General features: G+C 33.8%; 2 protein-coding genes across 5 annotated transcripts in view; one reads left to right on the top strand and one right to left on the bottom strand.

Annotated features, from left to right (window-relative positions):
* Positions 1-19, top strand: part of LOC125668670 (COP9 signalosome complex subunit 4-like) — a 29,905-nt gene extending 29,886 nt beyond the window's left edge. For all 3 annotated transcript variants that reach the window (XM_056162308.1, XM_056162309.1, XM_056162310.1), the window contains exon 12: positions 1-19. This exon is cut by the window's left edge. The gene's annotated coding sequence lies outside the window, so the exon portion shown is untranslated.
* Positions 20-435: 416 nt separating this feature from the next.
* LOC125668672 (uncharacterized) overlaps positions 436-12,500 on the bottom strand; it is a 30,911-nt gene continuing 18,846 nt past the window's right edge. For both annotated transcript variants that reach the window (XM_056162311.1, XM_056162312.1), the window contains one exon: positions 436-2,123. In XM_056162311.1, coding sequence (XP_056018286.1) covers positions 1,890-2,123 — 234 coding nt within the window. In that variant the 3' untranslated portion in view covers positions 436-1,889. The remainder of the gene's footprint in view (positions 2,124-12,500) is intronic.

The following is a 12,500-nucleotide window of genomic DNA, read 5'->3' as shown; positions in this document are numbered from 1 at the left end:
AGTAAACTATGTTGCTGTATTGAAATGTTGGTTTATTGAAATTCATCCAATTGACAGGAAGAAATACCATATTAGACAGCTTATTTTCAAACATGTACCTCTCTCTCTCTCTCTCTCTCTCTCTCTCAAGAATACAGATTAGAACAAAGAAACAGTGAATCCTATAAAAGAAATATATGAGAATTTGTTACAGTCAGAATCTGTAATATCTGAACTTGCATGTTTTATGAAGTAGCAGTCTTTTAGAATAATAATGAGAATAATTTATTAATAAAAAGGCTAGAAATGAAATTTGGAAATTAATATTTTGTTCCTAAATGTTCAAGTATCAGAAATTTTACTGTAGTTTGTAATATGGCCCTTGTGCATCATGATATGACCTCCCACAAATATTACATAAAGGGTAGATACCAATGACAAAAGAAAGCATTCAAAAATTTTGTCAATTATCTTTAATGCAATATATCAACAACAAATTTTTTTTATATTTATATTACAAATCGCATTTTCCTCTATGAACCAACCAATTTCAGCACACGACATACATGTAATCCGTTCACATTGACTATGAACGGATTATGAACTAGTTTAAAGCACGCGACTGAGAGAGCGTAATGATTCGAAAATATACAACATGTTATAAATATCTCGCAAAGTCACACCTCGGATTAAGATTGTGAACTTAGTGGATTATCATCCCAATCTTGTGGTCTTCTAGCTCCAAAATACAATGCAATGTTGATAAAGGTAGGGTAAAGTGTGACGTCATGTCTATGTTTTGACGTACGTCACAATACGACTGTGACATGGGTGGATCTTAGAAATTCATTTTATGCAACAAAATATTTCCTGACCTATACAAGCAATGTAATGAAATGGTGATTTAGTAAATGAATATAAATATAAGAAATAAACAGCACTTTTGAGCTGTTCATGGTCAATATGAATGGTTTGGATTTAAGGCAAAATCTCTGTGAATCACTAGCACGATTCACAGAATTTGCCTCAAATCCAAATCCGTTCATATTGACCATAAGGTACATCATAAAAGAATCTATTTATAAAAATGACAATGTATTCCATATACATGTACTCTTACACAATATGATAGCAAATATGTTAAACTTGGTATTTGACATAAAGTAATACTAATAAGGGACGAGATCAAAAGTTCAATGTCTGACACAAAACTAAATTCGCATACTTTTCACCAAGACACACCTCCCCACCCCCTTTAAAACTAAATATGATAAATATTGAAACCAATTGATTTTCAAATAAAAACATACGATTATATATAACATTCTGTATACCTTTTCTACTATTTATTCACAAATGAAAGTGTGCATCAAAACTGTTAAATGTTCATTAAAATGTAATATTTTGTGGTTTTTAACAGTCGCCAGTCTTTTTTTCTTTTCCACTAAAGTGTAATTGATGTCAGATGACAAAAACTTGCGGGAGATTTTATCCCCCTCCCCCTAACTATTTGAATTTTTATCTGACAACCATCTTTTGATCTCGCCCCTAAATGTATGTACATCTGATAGATTACTATGTACAGGGAAATTTTTGCCCTTATTTTCAACCGATACACGCTGGGTGAATTTAAATTGACTCAATATTTATTCTAAGCTTGCCTAGCAAAAATTTATGAATGCAATGGGAGTTGGATGATATGTGGCAAAAATATTCAGTAATTCTTTCTGTGTTTATGCATCGAGAGAATTGTAAACAACATAACTATACATATACAAACATGAAAGACAAATCCGCTATTATATGTTAAAGCCTCACATTTTATCAAAGTTAATTGTCCACTCACTGGCCCCCTTGGTGATTGTTTTAGCCCGGTGGTGCAGTGGTTATGCCCAGCATTCCTGATGGTTTTAGCCCGGTGGTGCAGTGGTTATTTCCTGCATTCCAAGGAGTGATTTTGTAGAGGCCTCGAGCAAGCTAAACCAGTTCATAGTGATGTTTCTGATGGGGGGCCTTACACTGGGGTGGTAGGGGGCACTAGTTGGCGCAGGGGGCAATATATGGTACACAAAAATGTCAGTAGTCACACACTGAAACAATATGACTCCGCCCACAAGGAAAATGTACCAGTATTTCTCGGGTCCCTGCACAGAAAAAGAAAATCAAACGTCAATAATAGTTGCAACTATGTAGTTTGCAGCCTGAGCTAAAACCAAGGGTAGGCAACGTGAAATATACTTGAATGTTTACATAATGAAGATTCAAGTTTTGGGGGGGAGGGGGGGGGGGGCATAATTAGGGTTTTATGTATGCATTTGTGGCATTCCTTTGTTATATAAACATATCAAAACAAAATAGCCTCAATTTCCAATGAAGTTTTTTTTAGAGGTCAAAGGTCACAACGTTAAATATACCGATTCGATGCAGGACCATTGATTAGGTAAAAACATACAGCCAGGTCGCTCGGCCTTTTTCAAGGAAAAACTTGACGGAAATGGCAAACAAGCCTAGAACCACAAGGGTAGTTTGTCACACTGGATATACATGATGTAGTGTACAATTCAGTTTGTAAGTTTCCTGAAAGTTTCTTTGAATGTTACATTTACAACAAACCCATGTTCCCACATACAAAAAAAAAAAGAGGCCCATGGGCCACATCGCTCACCTTGGTCAATATCTGAAGACTTTCCATATATATATTTGCATGTAAAACCTTAGTCCCTATCTACCCCTGGAGACCATGATTTTTACAAACTTGAATCTGCATTATGTCAGAAAGCTTTCATGTAAATGTCAACTTCTTTGGCCCAATGGTTCTTAAGAAGAAGATTTTTAAAGATTTTCCCTATATATTTGTATGTAAAACTTTCATCCCCTATTGTGACCCCAACCTACCCCTGGGGGCCATACTTTGTACAAACTTGAATCTTGCACTATGTCAGGAAGCTTCATGTAAATCTCAGCTCTTTTAGCTCATTGGTTCTTGAAAAGATTTTCCCTATATATTTCTATGTAAAACGTTGATCTCATATTGTGGCCCCAACCTAACCCCGCGGGACATGGTTTTAACAAACTTGAATCAGCATGCACTGTGTCAGAAAGCTTTCATGTAAATATCAGCTCTTCTAGGTGGCACACCCCCCACCCCCCCACCCCCTTCTACCCTCTAAATACGTACCCACTGCTTGTCACTGTATGGGTATTTAGTCAACCCATTTCACCATGAAAGAGATTGGTGTAACAAGGCCAGGAATATGCCTATTTATCGATGTACATACTTTAAACATATTTCTATCTTCTTTTTTTCCCCCTTTTTTTTTTCTCTCTTGTTATAAACGGGTAACTAGAATTACCGAAATACCCGTGATTTACCGAAATGCCCTTGGAAAACACCGAAATACCCCCTAACCTACCGAAATACTCGATTTCTTCACTTCATATTATTGTAATTGAAATATTTGTATAAGAAGTTTTTATATAAAACCAAGTATTTAATAATTTAAGGAATTTTCCATGTATATTTCAAATTTTGAGAAGTGAATTATTCATTTCCTCATTAGATCTCCCTTTAATTTTTAATTGTGAGAATAGAACTAGTTTGATTCAAGTAGATGATATTGCTTTCTTTATCTTTAGGAGGAAATTACCTGCTCAGCTTTTCTTGCGGGTAGAAGAGCACAATGATTGTCATTCCGAAATATCGAACACCAAAAAAAGCTTGCAAATAATTATAATGAGAAAACAATTATTAATTCTTCACCTAAAATTAAATAAATAAATATTTGTACAAGTATGTTTGTATGTGGCGATATTTTATCGACCTTTATGATATTTAACGAGAGTTACGATTCTTGTCTCAAGCCGTTTCCAGTGTGAAATATACAAGAAAAATTCCATAAATTATTAAATACTTGGTTTTATAAAAAATAAACTTCTTACACAAGTATTTAAATTACAGTGATATAAATGGAAAAAATTGGGTATTTCGGTAGATTATGGGGGTATTTTGGTTGTTTTCTGAGGTATTTAGGTAAATCACGGGTATTTCGGTAATTCTATGTACCGGTTAAAAACTGATATTTAACATTTTCCTTGTTTGATCATATGTTGGGTTTCTTTTTTTAATCAGTGATAAAATAAAACTTTTTTGGCCACAAAAAAAGAAATATTTGTAGTATCGAACCCATTACCCAAAATACTCTACTTCAAAATCAATATATGCACCCAAGGGTGCATGAGCCGAGTTGCATGGGAAACATTGTAAAGTCAGGAATGATGTGGCATATTTATAATTGTGAATATTCGGATTTAAACTTTTAGTGTTATCATGCAGATCCAAATATTTCTAAAATTTTCAATCTTTTTTCAGAACTATGACCTTGACCTTTTTTCTCCAAAATCAATAGGGGGTCTTCCTAACCTGCTATCCAACAATATAACCAAGTTTCATTTGATTCAGTTTTAAACTTTTCGAGTTACTGTCCAGAAACTATATTTGTCTGAAGTTTTCAATCTATTTTCGGTCACTGTGACCTTGACCTTTGTCTCCAAAACCAATAGTAGCCTTGCTTTGCTGGTATCCAACAATATACCCAAGTTTCATTTGATTCAAATTAAAAAATTTCGAGTTATCCTCCGGAAACCAATTTTTTTTTAAATATTAAATCTATTTTCGGTCACTGTGACCTTGACCTTTGTCCTATTTTCTCCAAAATCAATAGGGATCTTCCTTACCTGGTACATAACAATATCTTTAAGTATCATTTGATTCGGATTTAAACTTTCTGATTTATCATCCGGAAACCACATTTTTCTGAAATTTTCATTTTATTTTCGGTCACTGTGACCTTGACCTTTGACCATTTTTCTCCAAAATTAACAGGGGTCTTCCTTACCTGGTACCCAACAATATATCAAAGTTTTATTTGATTTGATTGTAAACTTTTCGAGTTATCATCCGGAAACCAATTGTTGACGCCCGCCCGCATCACCAAACCAATAGCCGAGTTCAACTTCGTTGCAACTCGGCTAAAAATCACCTTTGTGTCCAGCGGATCAAACCACTCGACCAGCTTGCTTATAATGTTCATTAGGATGTAAATCATGCACGATACGACATCATCTTCAGTATAAGGGACCGGGAATATTTTTACAAAACGCTATTGTTTTCTTGAAGATTTTTATATCTTTCGTTTATAGTGAGTCATTTCTCCATCTTTTTGAAGACTGACAAATGTACTATTTAGTTTTTCTATAAGTATTTACATAAAAGGAAGAATCGACCCACACAAATTGAAATTTTACCAAACTCGACTATTAAATTTTAACTGTGTTCTCATTTTCATGTTCCAATACTTCGAATAATTTAATTCCTCGTGGATTCATTTACAATCTATGGTAAATATACATACTTTTAAACTTATTGACGAATTCTAACTCTTTTGGGATTAATTTTATTTTTGTCTTTTATATCCACCCACTCTTAGGCACTTTTTTCGCCTTGTCCTCAGCAACAAAATCTTTATATTCTTAAAAAAACACGCACTCGATTTTATCCCATGTTCACTTACAGTTAATTAACCCTTTCTCTACCGGCACATTTTAGAGGTTTTTAAAGACTAAATGACAAATATTTTTAAATCGAGTTACATCTACATGTATCACGATTTTAGGTAGGCATGTGACATATAATTTTGTTACGAACTGGACAGGGAACACTTTTTTTTTTTTTTTTATAAAGTTTGTCATGTTATCCCATGACCCCAAAGAGTTATACGGGGTCAAAGGTCATTTAAGTGCACATTTTTGCAATCTTTTTTCTCTGTAATATATATATTACGACCCCGCTCACTAGATTCAAGTCAAAAATAGGAAATTCTAAATGTATGAGCTGATGTGTCTTTTAAAATACTACAAAAACATCACAATCAAATTAATCAAATTTATTGACAAACAAATATTTTTGGTTGCTAAGTAACAACACTCATGGTGTAATTTTGACCATAATTTGCCTTTCTACATCCATTCGACACTATTTAAACATAATTACATTGCATGATGATTAGTAAATTTCACATTATTTTAAAAATATAATCTTTGACTAGATCTTAATCATTTTAAAAGGTTTTTAACAAAAAATATAATGAAGAGAATTAAGGTCAAAGGTCATAAAATGGAAATTTCGTACTTCATATATACGTCTTCATCATTTTCTAATAATATGACGTTTTGCCATTATGTTCCACTAAATAGTATAACTATTGCAACATTAAAACAAAGATCTTTTCTGTTAAAATCTAAAACAATATATTTTTTATATTCAAATATATTTGGTTGCTAAGCAACAACACCATTATGATATCGAATGTTATGAGAAAGTAATGCCCGTTTTTCCTCCCCAAGTTCATTGTATACGAATGTTCAAGTACTTACTTTCAATCACTAAATTTAAATGTACTTGCATTATATTTAACAAAAATGTTCTTATATTCAAAACCCCGCAGCATGTCCCAATTTCATTTTATCGTAATATAAAAACTACCAAGAATTATAACACGAATAAGGGCCCATCAAAAAGAAAATTTCCTCTACTTTTACAGGCTGTATTTACTTTTCCCTATTTCCATATATGAATATTGGTAAAACGCCGATCTATTTAAACATTGAGAAATAAAATCGTAAGAAAGCGTACCTGTGCCAAAAATTGCTATTTTCTCATAACTTTGCAAGGCATTAAAAGTAATTTTTAAATGTTCTGAAAGCAGGGAATATATGCTTTTTAAAAATAAAAATTAAAAAAAAAATACTGCGCCCCCGTTAAAAAATTCTGATCCGTCACTGATGCGGCCAAGTTTAGCAGGGGGCACAAATAGATATGCGATGCACACAATCAATACTAATAGGTTATAGACTTTGTATGGGAAAATATGACGACCGAGTTTTTTGGCGCGTAGACGGACCGAGCTTGCGAGGTCCGTCCGCGACAAAAAACGAGGTCGTCATATCTTCCCATACAAAGTCTATAACCTTTTTATTATATACTTTCAATTTCATTTAGAAACTAACAATAATTTTATTTTTAACAATAACTTTATCGGTTTAACTGAGTAAAAGATAAAAACCAGAAAAATTAGAAAATTAACGGCGTAGAAATTTGATTGTGACGTAATGTTTGCGGGCCGGAATGTTTCCGGGTATATATCGTGTGATATATGCCCGTAAACTTTTTAAAAAAAGAGAAGAGATGAAATTGAAAGTATATAATAAAGATCTATATTATATAGATGCTCGTGAAAGTGGCACTTCACACATCAGAAAAGCTGTGAAGGATTAATGATACATGTGTACTTTTCTTTCAGGGGTTTAAAATAAAGATAACAGAAATTCTTCGCATGACGCACAACATAATTTGAAATAATACACCAGAGCTTTTTTAAAAAAAAAAGTTAATCTTATTAGAGAGCTAGTTTTAACGGGGGCGCAGTAAAAGGCCAGCGGCTATCTTGAAGTCCCCAGCCGGTCTTGGGCAAAGCCATGTAGGGCCCCTCGCTTTTTCGCTACAAATTGTGAGTACAACTTCAGATTTGCCGCCCAAATTGGCGGAGTACTTTGTTTCTGCTAGCTACATGTATGGTCATACTTATCCCAACGTAAATTTTAGTTCATGTTTAAGTTTTATCTCATTCTATCATTACCTCTTTCCTCGCAGAATCGGTCCAAATTTTTTAGTCTATCCCAAGGACGGATCCAGAGGGGGTCCCCCCCTGGACCCCTTTTTGCGGACCCAATTTTTTTTTAAAGTTCAACTTTAATGAGACTTTGAGTCGAAATGATATGAAAGGTGGAAACTTGCATATTCAAATATTTCAAAACCAGTATATCATTCAATTCTACGATAATTACGACAGTTACAAGTATCACTTAAGAATTCTTAAAAAGTATATGTAACATAAAAGTTTTGTTTAATTAAGAAGCAAACAATTTAAAAGTGAAAAAGAAGTGCCAGGAAATGCTCAGAATGCAGGATTTTGCACCATTTACCACAGACCCCATGCCTATTGGGAGTAACCTTTAAATCAGCTTTTCTTATTTAGTATCTAAAATCAGATCTAGAACTTGGGGAACAAGTAGTAAATTAACAAAGCATTTTCATGTATAAAAAAAACCCAAACAAACACACAAAAAAAAAAAAAAAAACAAAGAAAAAAACCCAAAAAAAACTGTCTCAAGGTTTCCCTAAAATGTTATGTACACAAGCAAAAGGTGTAAATGGGGTGGTGGGTGGAGACTCTGAAAAGTAGCAAAAAGATCAAGTGCTAGACACCCCCCCCCCCCCCCCTTTCACAAATTCCTGGATCCACTAATGTATCCACTACACTTTCTCTCACTGGACGACATGCTGCACTGTTTACCGTCTATGAGCATGCGACTGAAGACCAAAAGGAGAAGATTCGATGTTTATATTTGTATAGGCCATCAAAAAGTAATTTTTGCGTTAAGGTAATTCCACCTCTCTTGAATTATAGGTTCAATCTTTTATTTTATTGTTGATTCCTCAAATGATACATCTTAGTAACAAATAAAAAAGGATGAAATAAGTATGTTACGATATTGATAAAAAAAATATATCAATTAGCACAATATACTTGTTATCCATGACAGAAAATTGCAATTGTTGTAATGATAGAATAGTATTCATAACAATTTCATGAAACTGTTTCTTTAAAAAAAATATACAAAATGTTTGTGAAAAATAAAGGAAATCTATCGCATAATGGACTTGATAAATAATTTAATGAAAACAGAGTTATTGCCCTTGGATTCATTATTTTGAAACACATAATTGATATAACTTAAGACTTTTGAAATATTTGATGGTTAACAAGACTTTTTACAATAACTATTCCAACAAAATGTATGTTCCTGTCATGCATAAATCTTATTAAATCATTGACTTTGCAAAATCTTATGACGTCACAGAAGGTTGAAAATACCTTAAAACGAGAATTATCAACTTTATATAAGTGTTATTTTCGCAAAGTACATACATTCAACTATGCAACAAAATTAGAGAAGACTCTGGGAAAATGGTCATTTCAAGATTTTTGCGCAAAATGAGCGGTACTCTCTTTAACGTAGTTCGTCATAAGATATTGAAAAGACAATGATTTTTAAGATTTATACCATTTCTGACATTGATAACAGGTATATTGTGGTAATTGATAAAAAAAAAATTATTAATACCGCAACATACTTATTTTATCATTTTCATTTGTTACTAAGATATATTATTTGAAGAATCAACAATCAGATATAAGATTGAACCTATAATTCTAGATGAGTGGAATTACCTTAAAGGGACATGGACACAATTTGAGCTGAAATTTTCCAAAGAAAATCAATATATGCACCCAGGGGTGCATAAGCCGAGTTGCATGGGATACATTGCAAAGTCAGGAATGATGTGGCATATTTATAATTGTGAAGAACTAATTTCAGTTTTAAACTTTTCAAGTTACTGTCCAGAAACCATATTTGTCTGAAGTTTTCAATCTATTTTTGGTCACTGTGACCTTGACCTTTGACCTTTTTTCTCCAAAATCAATAGGGGCCTTGCTTTGCTGGTATCCAACAATATAACAAAGTTTCATTTGATTCAAATTAAAAAATTTCAAGTTATTCTCCGGAAACTAATTTTGGGGGGGGGGGATTTTAAATCTATTTTCGGTCACTGTGACCTTGACCTTTGACCCATTTTCTCCAAAATCAATAGGGGTCTTCCTTACCTGGTACAAAACAATATCTTTAAGTATCATTTGATTCGGATTTAAACTTTCTGAGTTATCATCCGGAAACCAAATATTTCTGAAATTTCCATTCTATATTCGGTCACTGTGACCTTGACCTTTTTTCTACAAAATCAATAGGGGTCTTCCTTATCTAATACCCAACAATATATCAAGGTTTCATTTGATTCAGATTTAAACTTTCTGAGTTATCATCCGGAAACCAAATTTTTCTGAAATTTTCATTCTATTTTCGGTCACTGTGACTTTGACCTTTGACCATTTTTCTCCAAAATTAAGAGGGGTCTTCCTTACCTGGTACCCAACAATATCTCAAAGTTTTATTTGATTTGATTGTAAACTTTTCGAGTTATCATCCGGAAACCAATTGTTGACGCCCAACCAACCGCCCGCATCACCAAACCAATAGCCGAGTTCAACTTCGTTGCAACTCGGCTAAAAATGGGTGACTTTATCGAGCCGAGAACCGACAGAGGGACAAACATCAAAGTTAAAATTGAAACTCTCCAGAAAAATAAAAAAAATTGCATTCTAGTTAAAACAATCAATCCATAGTTTCCAAAAATGCTTTGTCGATGTGGCCATTTCAAAGGAACATTGAAAAAATCCTACTTAAAATCACCTATACGCGAAAAACGCACAAAATAACAGTAAATTTGACTTTTCCAAGCAGATTTTCATATGGAGTGGGCCAAGTCTACATTGTGAACTGAGTAAAATATGTTAGTACATGTTCAGGTGTAATATGTTTTGTAAATAAAAAGTATGGAAACTTGAACCACTCCATGAAAAAAACTTACTTCTTGTGTATAACTTTTGTAGTGTTATCAAGAAAACTTCTTGTGTGTAACTTTTGTAGTATTATCAAGAAAATTTCTATGTCCACGACGGGTGACTTTAGATACATGTAGCTTGAAATTCGGAAACCCTTCATGGGATGGATAGCCGAGGTGGTATATCGGCAGTCTCCCTGATGTTTTGGACAAGCCCAGATTGTATATCTGTGGTTCGAATACCAATTTTTCATAGTACCTATTTTTTTTCTCTTATTTAAAATGAATTAGACTTCTCATAATTATTTGTCTCTGGCATTTTATGCTAAGTTATGCAGTCTTAAAGGGTTTTTACCACGATTTTTTAATCTAATTAAAATCAGAAGGAGTAACCTTAATAAAGCATGTTTCTGCTGTTATATTGTTTCATTGCTCCCAATAATTGATACAAACATGCATTTTATCTGCATATATCGGGGGTGGATCCAGGAATTGTGGTTACGGGGGGCGTCACTTTATGAGGCAGGGGATCTGGGGGCCGCCTTGAAGCCCCCATTGGGTTTAGGGTATAGGGCTTGAAATATGTCTTCTATTCAAGTAATTTGTACTATTTTCTATCATTTTTAACAAGGTGAAATTAGTAAAATGACGCAAATTTTAAGGGTTTTTGGAAAAAATTAAGTTTTCCCAATAAAGTAATTCCAAGAAATCAAAAGATTTTGTCATTTATTTCCCCGAGAGTGGAAGAAATTATTGCTTCTTTTATTGTTTAGTACATTTATCTAAACAAGATACCAAAATTGACCTAAATTTGAAAATTTTAGGGGGGGGGGGCGCGAAGGCTGCCCCCCCCCCTTAAATCCGCCACTGTATATTCAAAGCTTCCGCTTCACAAATCGTCACTAATGAGCTATCTAGTTACGTGATACGTCATACGTGTCAATGTGCTGCAGCAGCTATGTATGTGTGTGTGAATAGATTCTATTGAAAGTAATAAATTATACAGAAAGGATAGTTAATGTTCCGACATTGATGACATCCCGTTAGTATTTAAGATTCAGCCATACAAGTTTGTTTAAACCTGTCGCTGTGCCAAATCTTAAATGAAATTCCCTCAGCAAACATTTCTGTAACTGTAAAAACGGCCTCAGAGTTGTACCAAAAGAAGCGAGAACTGATGCCTTTATCATATTTGATATATTAGTACCAGTAGGTATTTCATAACACTGTTGTTGAACACGGGATGGAAATGTTTACTCCACTGACGAATATGAAGTGAAATGCTTGGGTTAATAAAGTACGTCGCCGATGCCATTCTGGGCCAGAAAGTTCAAATTTACATAAAAGCTTCCTAACATTTTCTTAAAATCGTGGCTCCCGGTGGTGGGGTAGGGCGACAATAGGGGATCAAAGGTTTACATGGGAATATATAGGGATCATCTTTAAAAATCTTCTTCTCAAGAACCACTGGCCAGAAAGTTCAAATTTACATGAAATTTTAAGCTTCCTGATATAGTGTAAATCTCAAGTTTGTCAAAACTATGGCCCCAAGGGTAGGATGGGGCCACAATAGGGGATTGATTTGCATATAAAATTTTGGTCTGGTAAAATGTGATTTGGTCCAGTAATATCTCAACCATTACTGGACCAAATGTCCAGTAAGTACCAGAAGACCTTGGGAAGCACTGCATAAAAATTGAAAAACGATCTTCGGAAGTTTTTAAATCCAAAGCATGACAATGGAATTATAGGAAGTGGTAAGATTTAAAAACAGTGTGATAAGTTTTCCACACAATTACAATAAAAAGGCTAAAGAATAAGCATGCAGGTTTTTATCTACAACCATTAATTGAAGAAGAACAAGATTGCTACACGTAGCATGTCCCCCACCGCCGCCAAAAAAAAAAAGAAGTTGAAGCACAAACCTGTAAAAATTTTCGAA

The sequence above is a fragment of the Ostrea edulis genome, chromosome 4, assembly GCF_947568905.1.
Source record: "Ostrea edulis chromosome 4, xbOstEdul1.1, whole genome shotgun sequence".
In the NCBI taxonomy this organism is placed as follows: Eukaryota; Metazoa; Mollusca; class Bivalvia; order Ostreida; family Ostreidae; genus Ostrea; species Ostrea edulis.
Note: the sequence above shows the minus strand (reverse complement) of the source record. Positions and strands in the feature narration are given on the sequence as shown.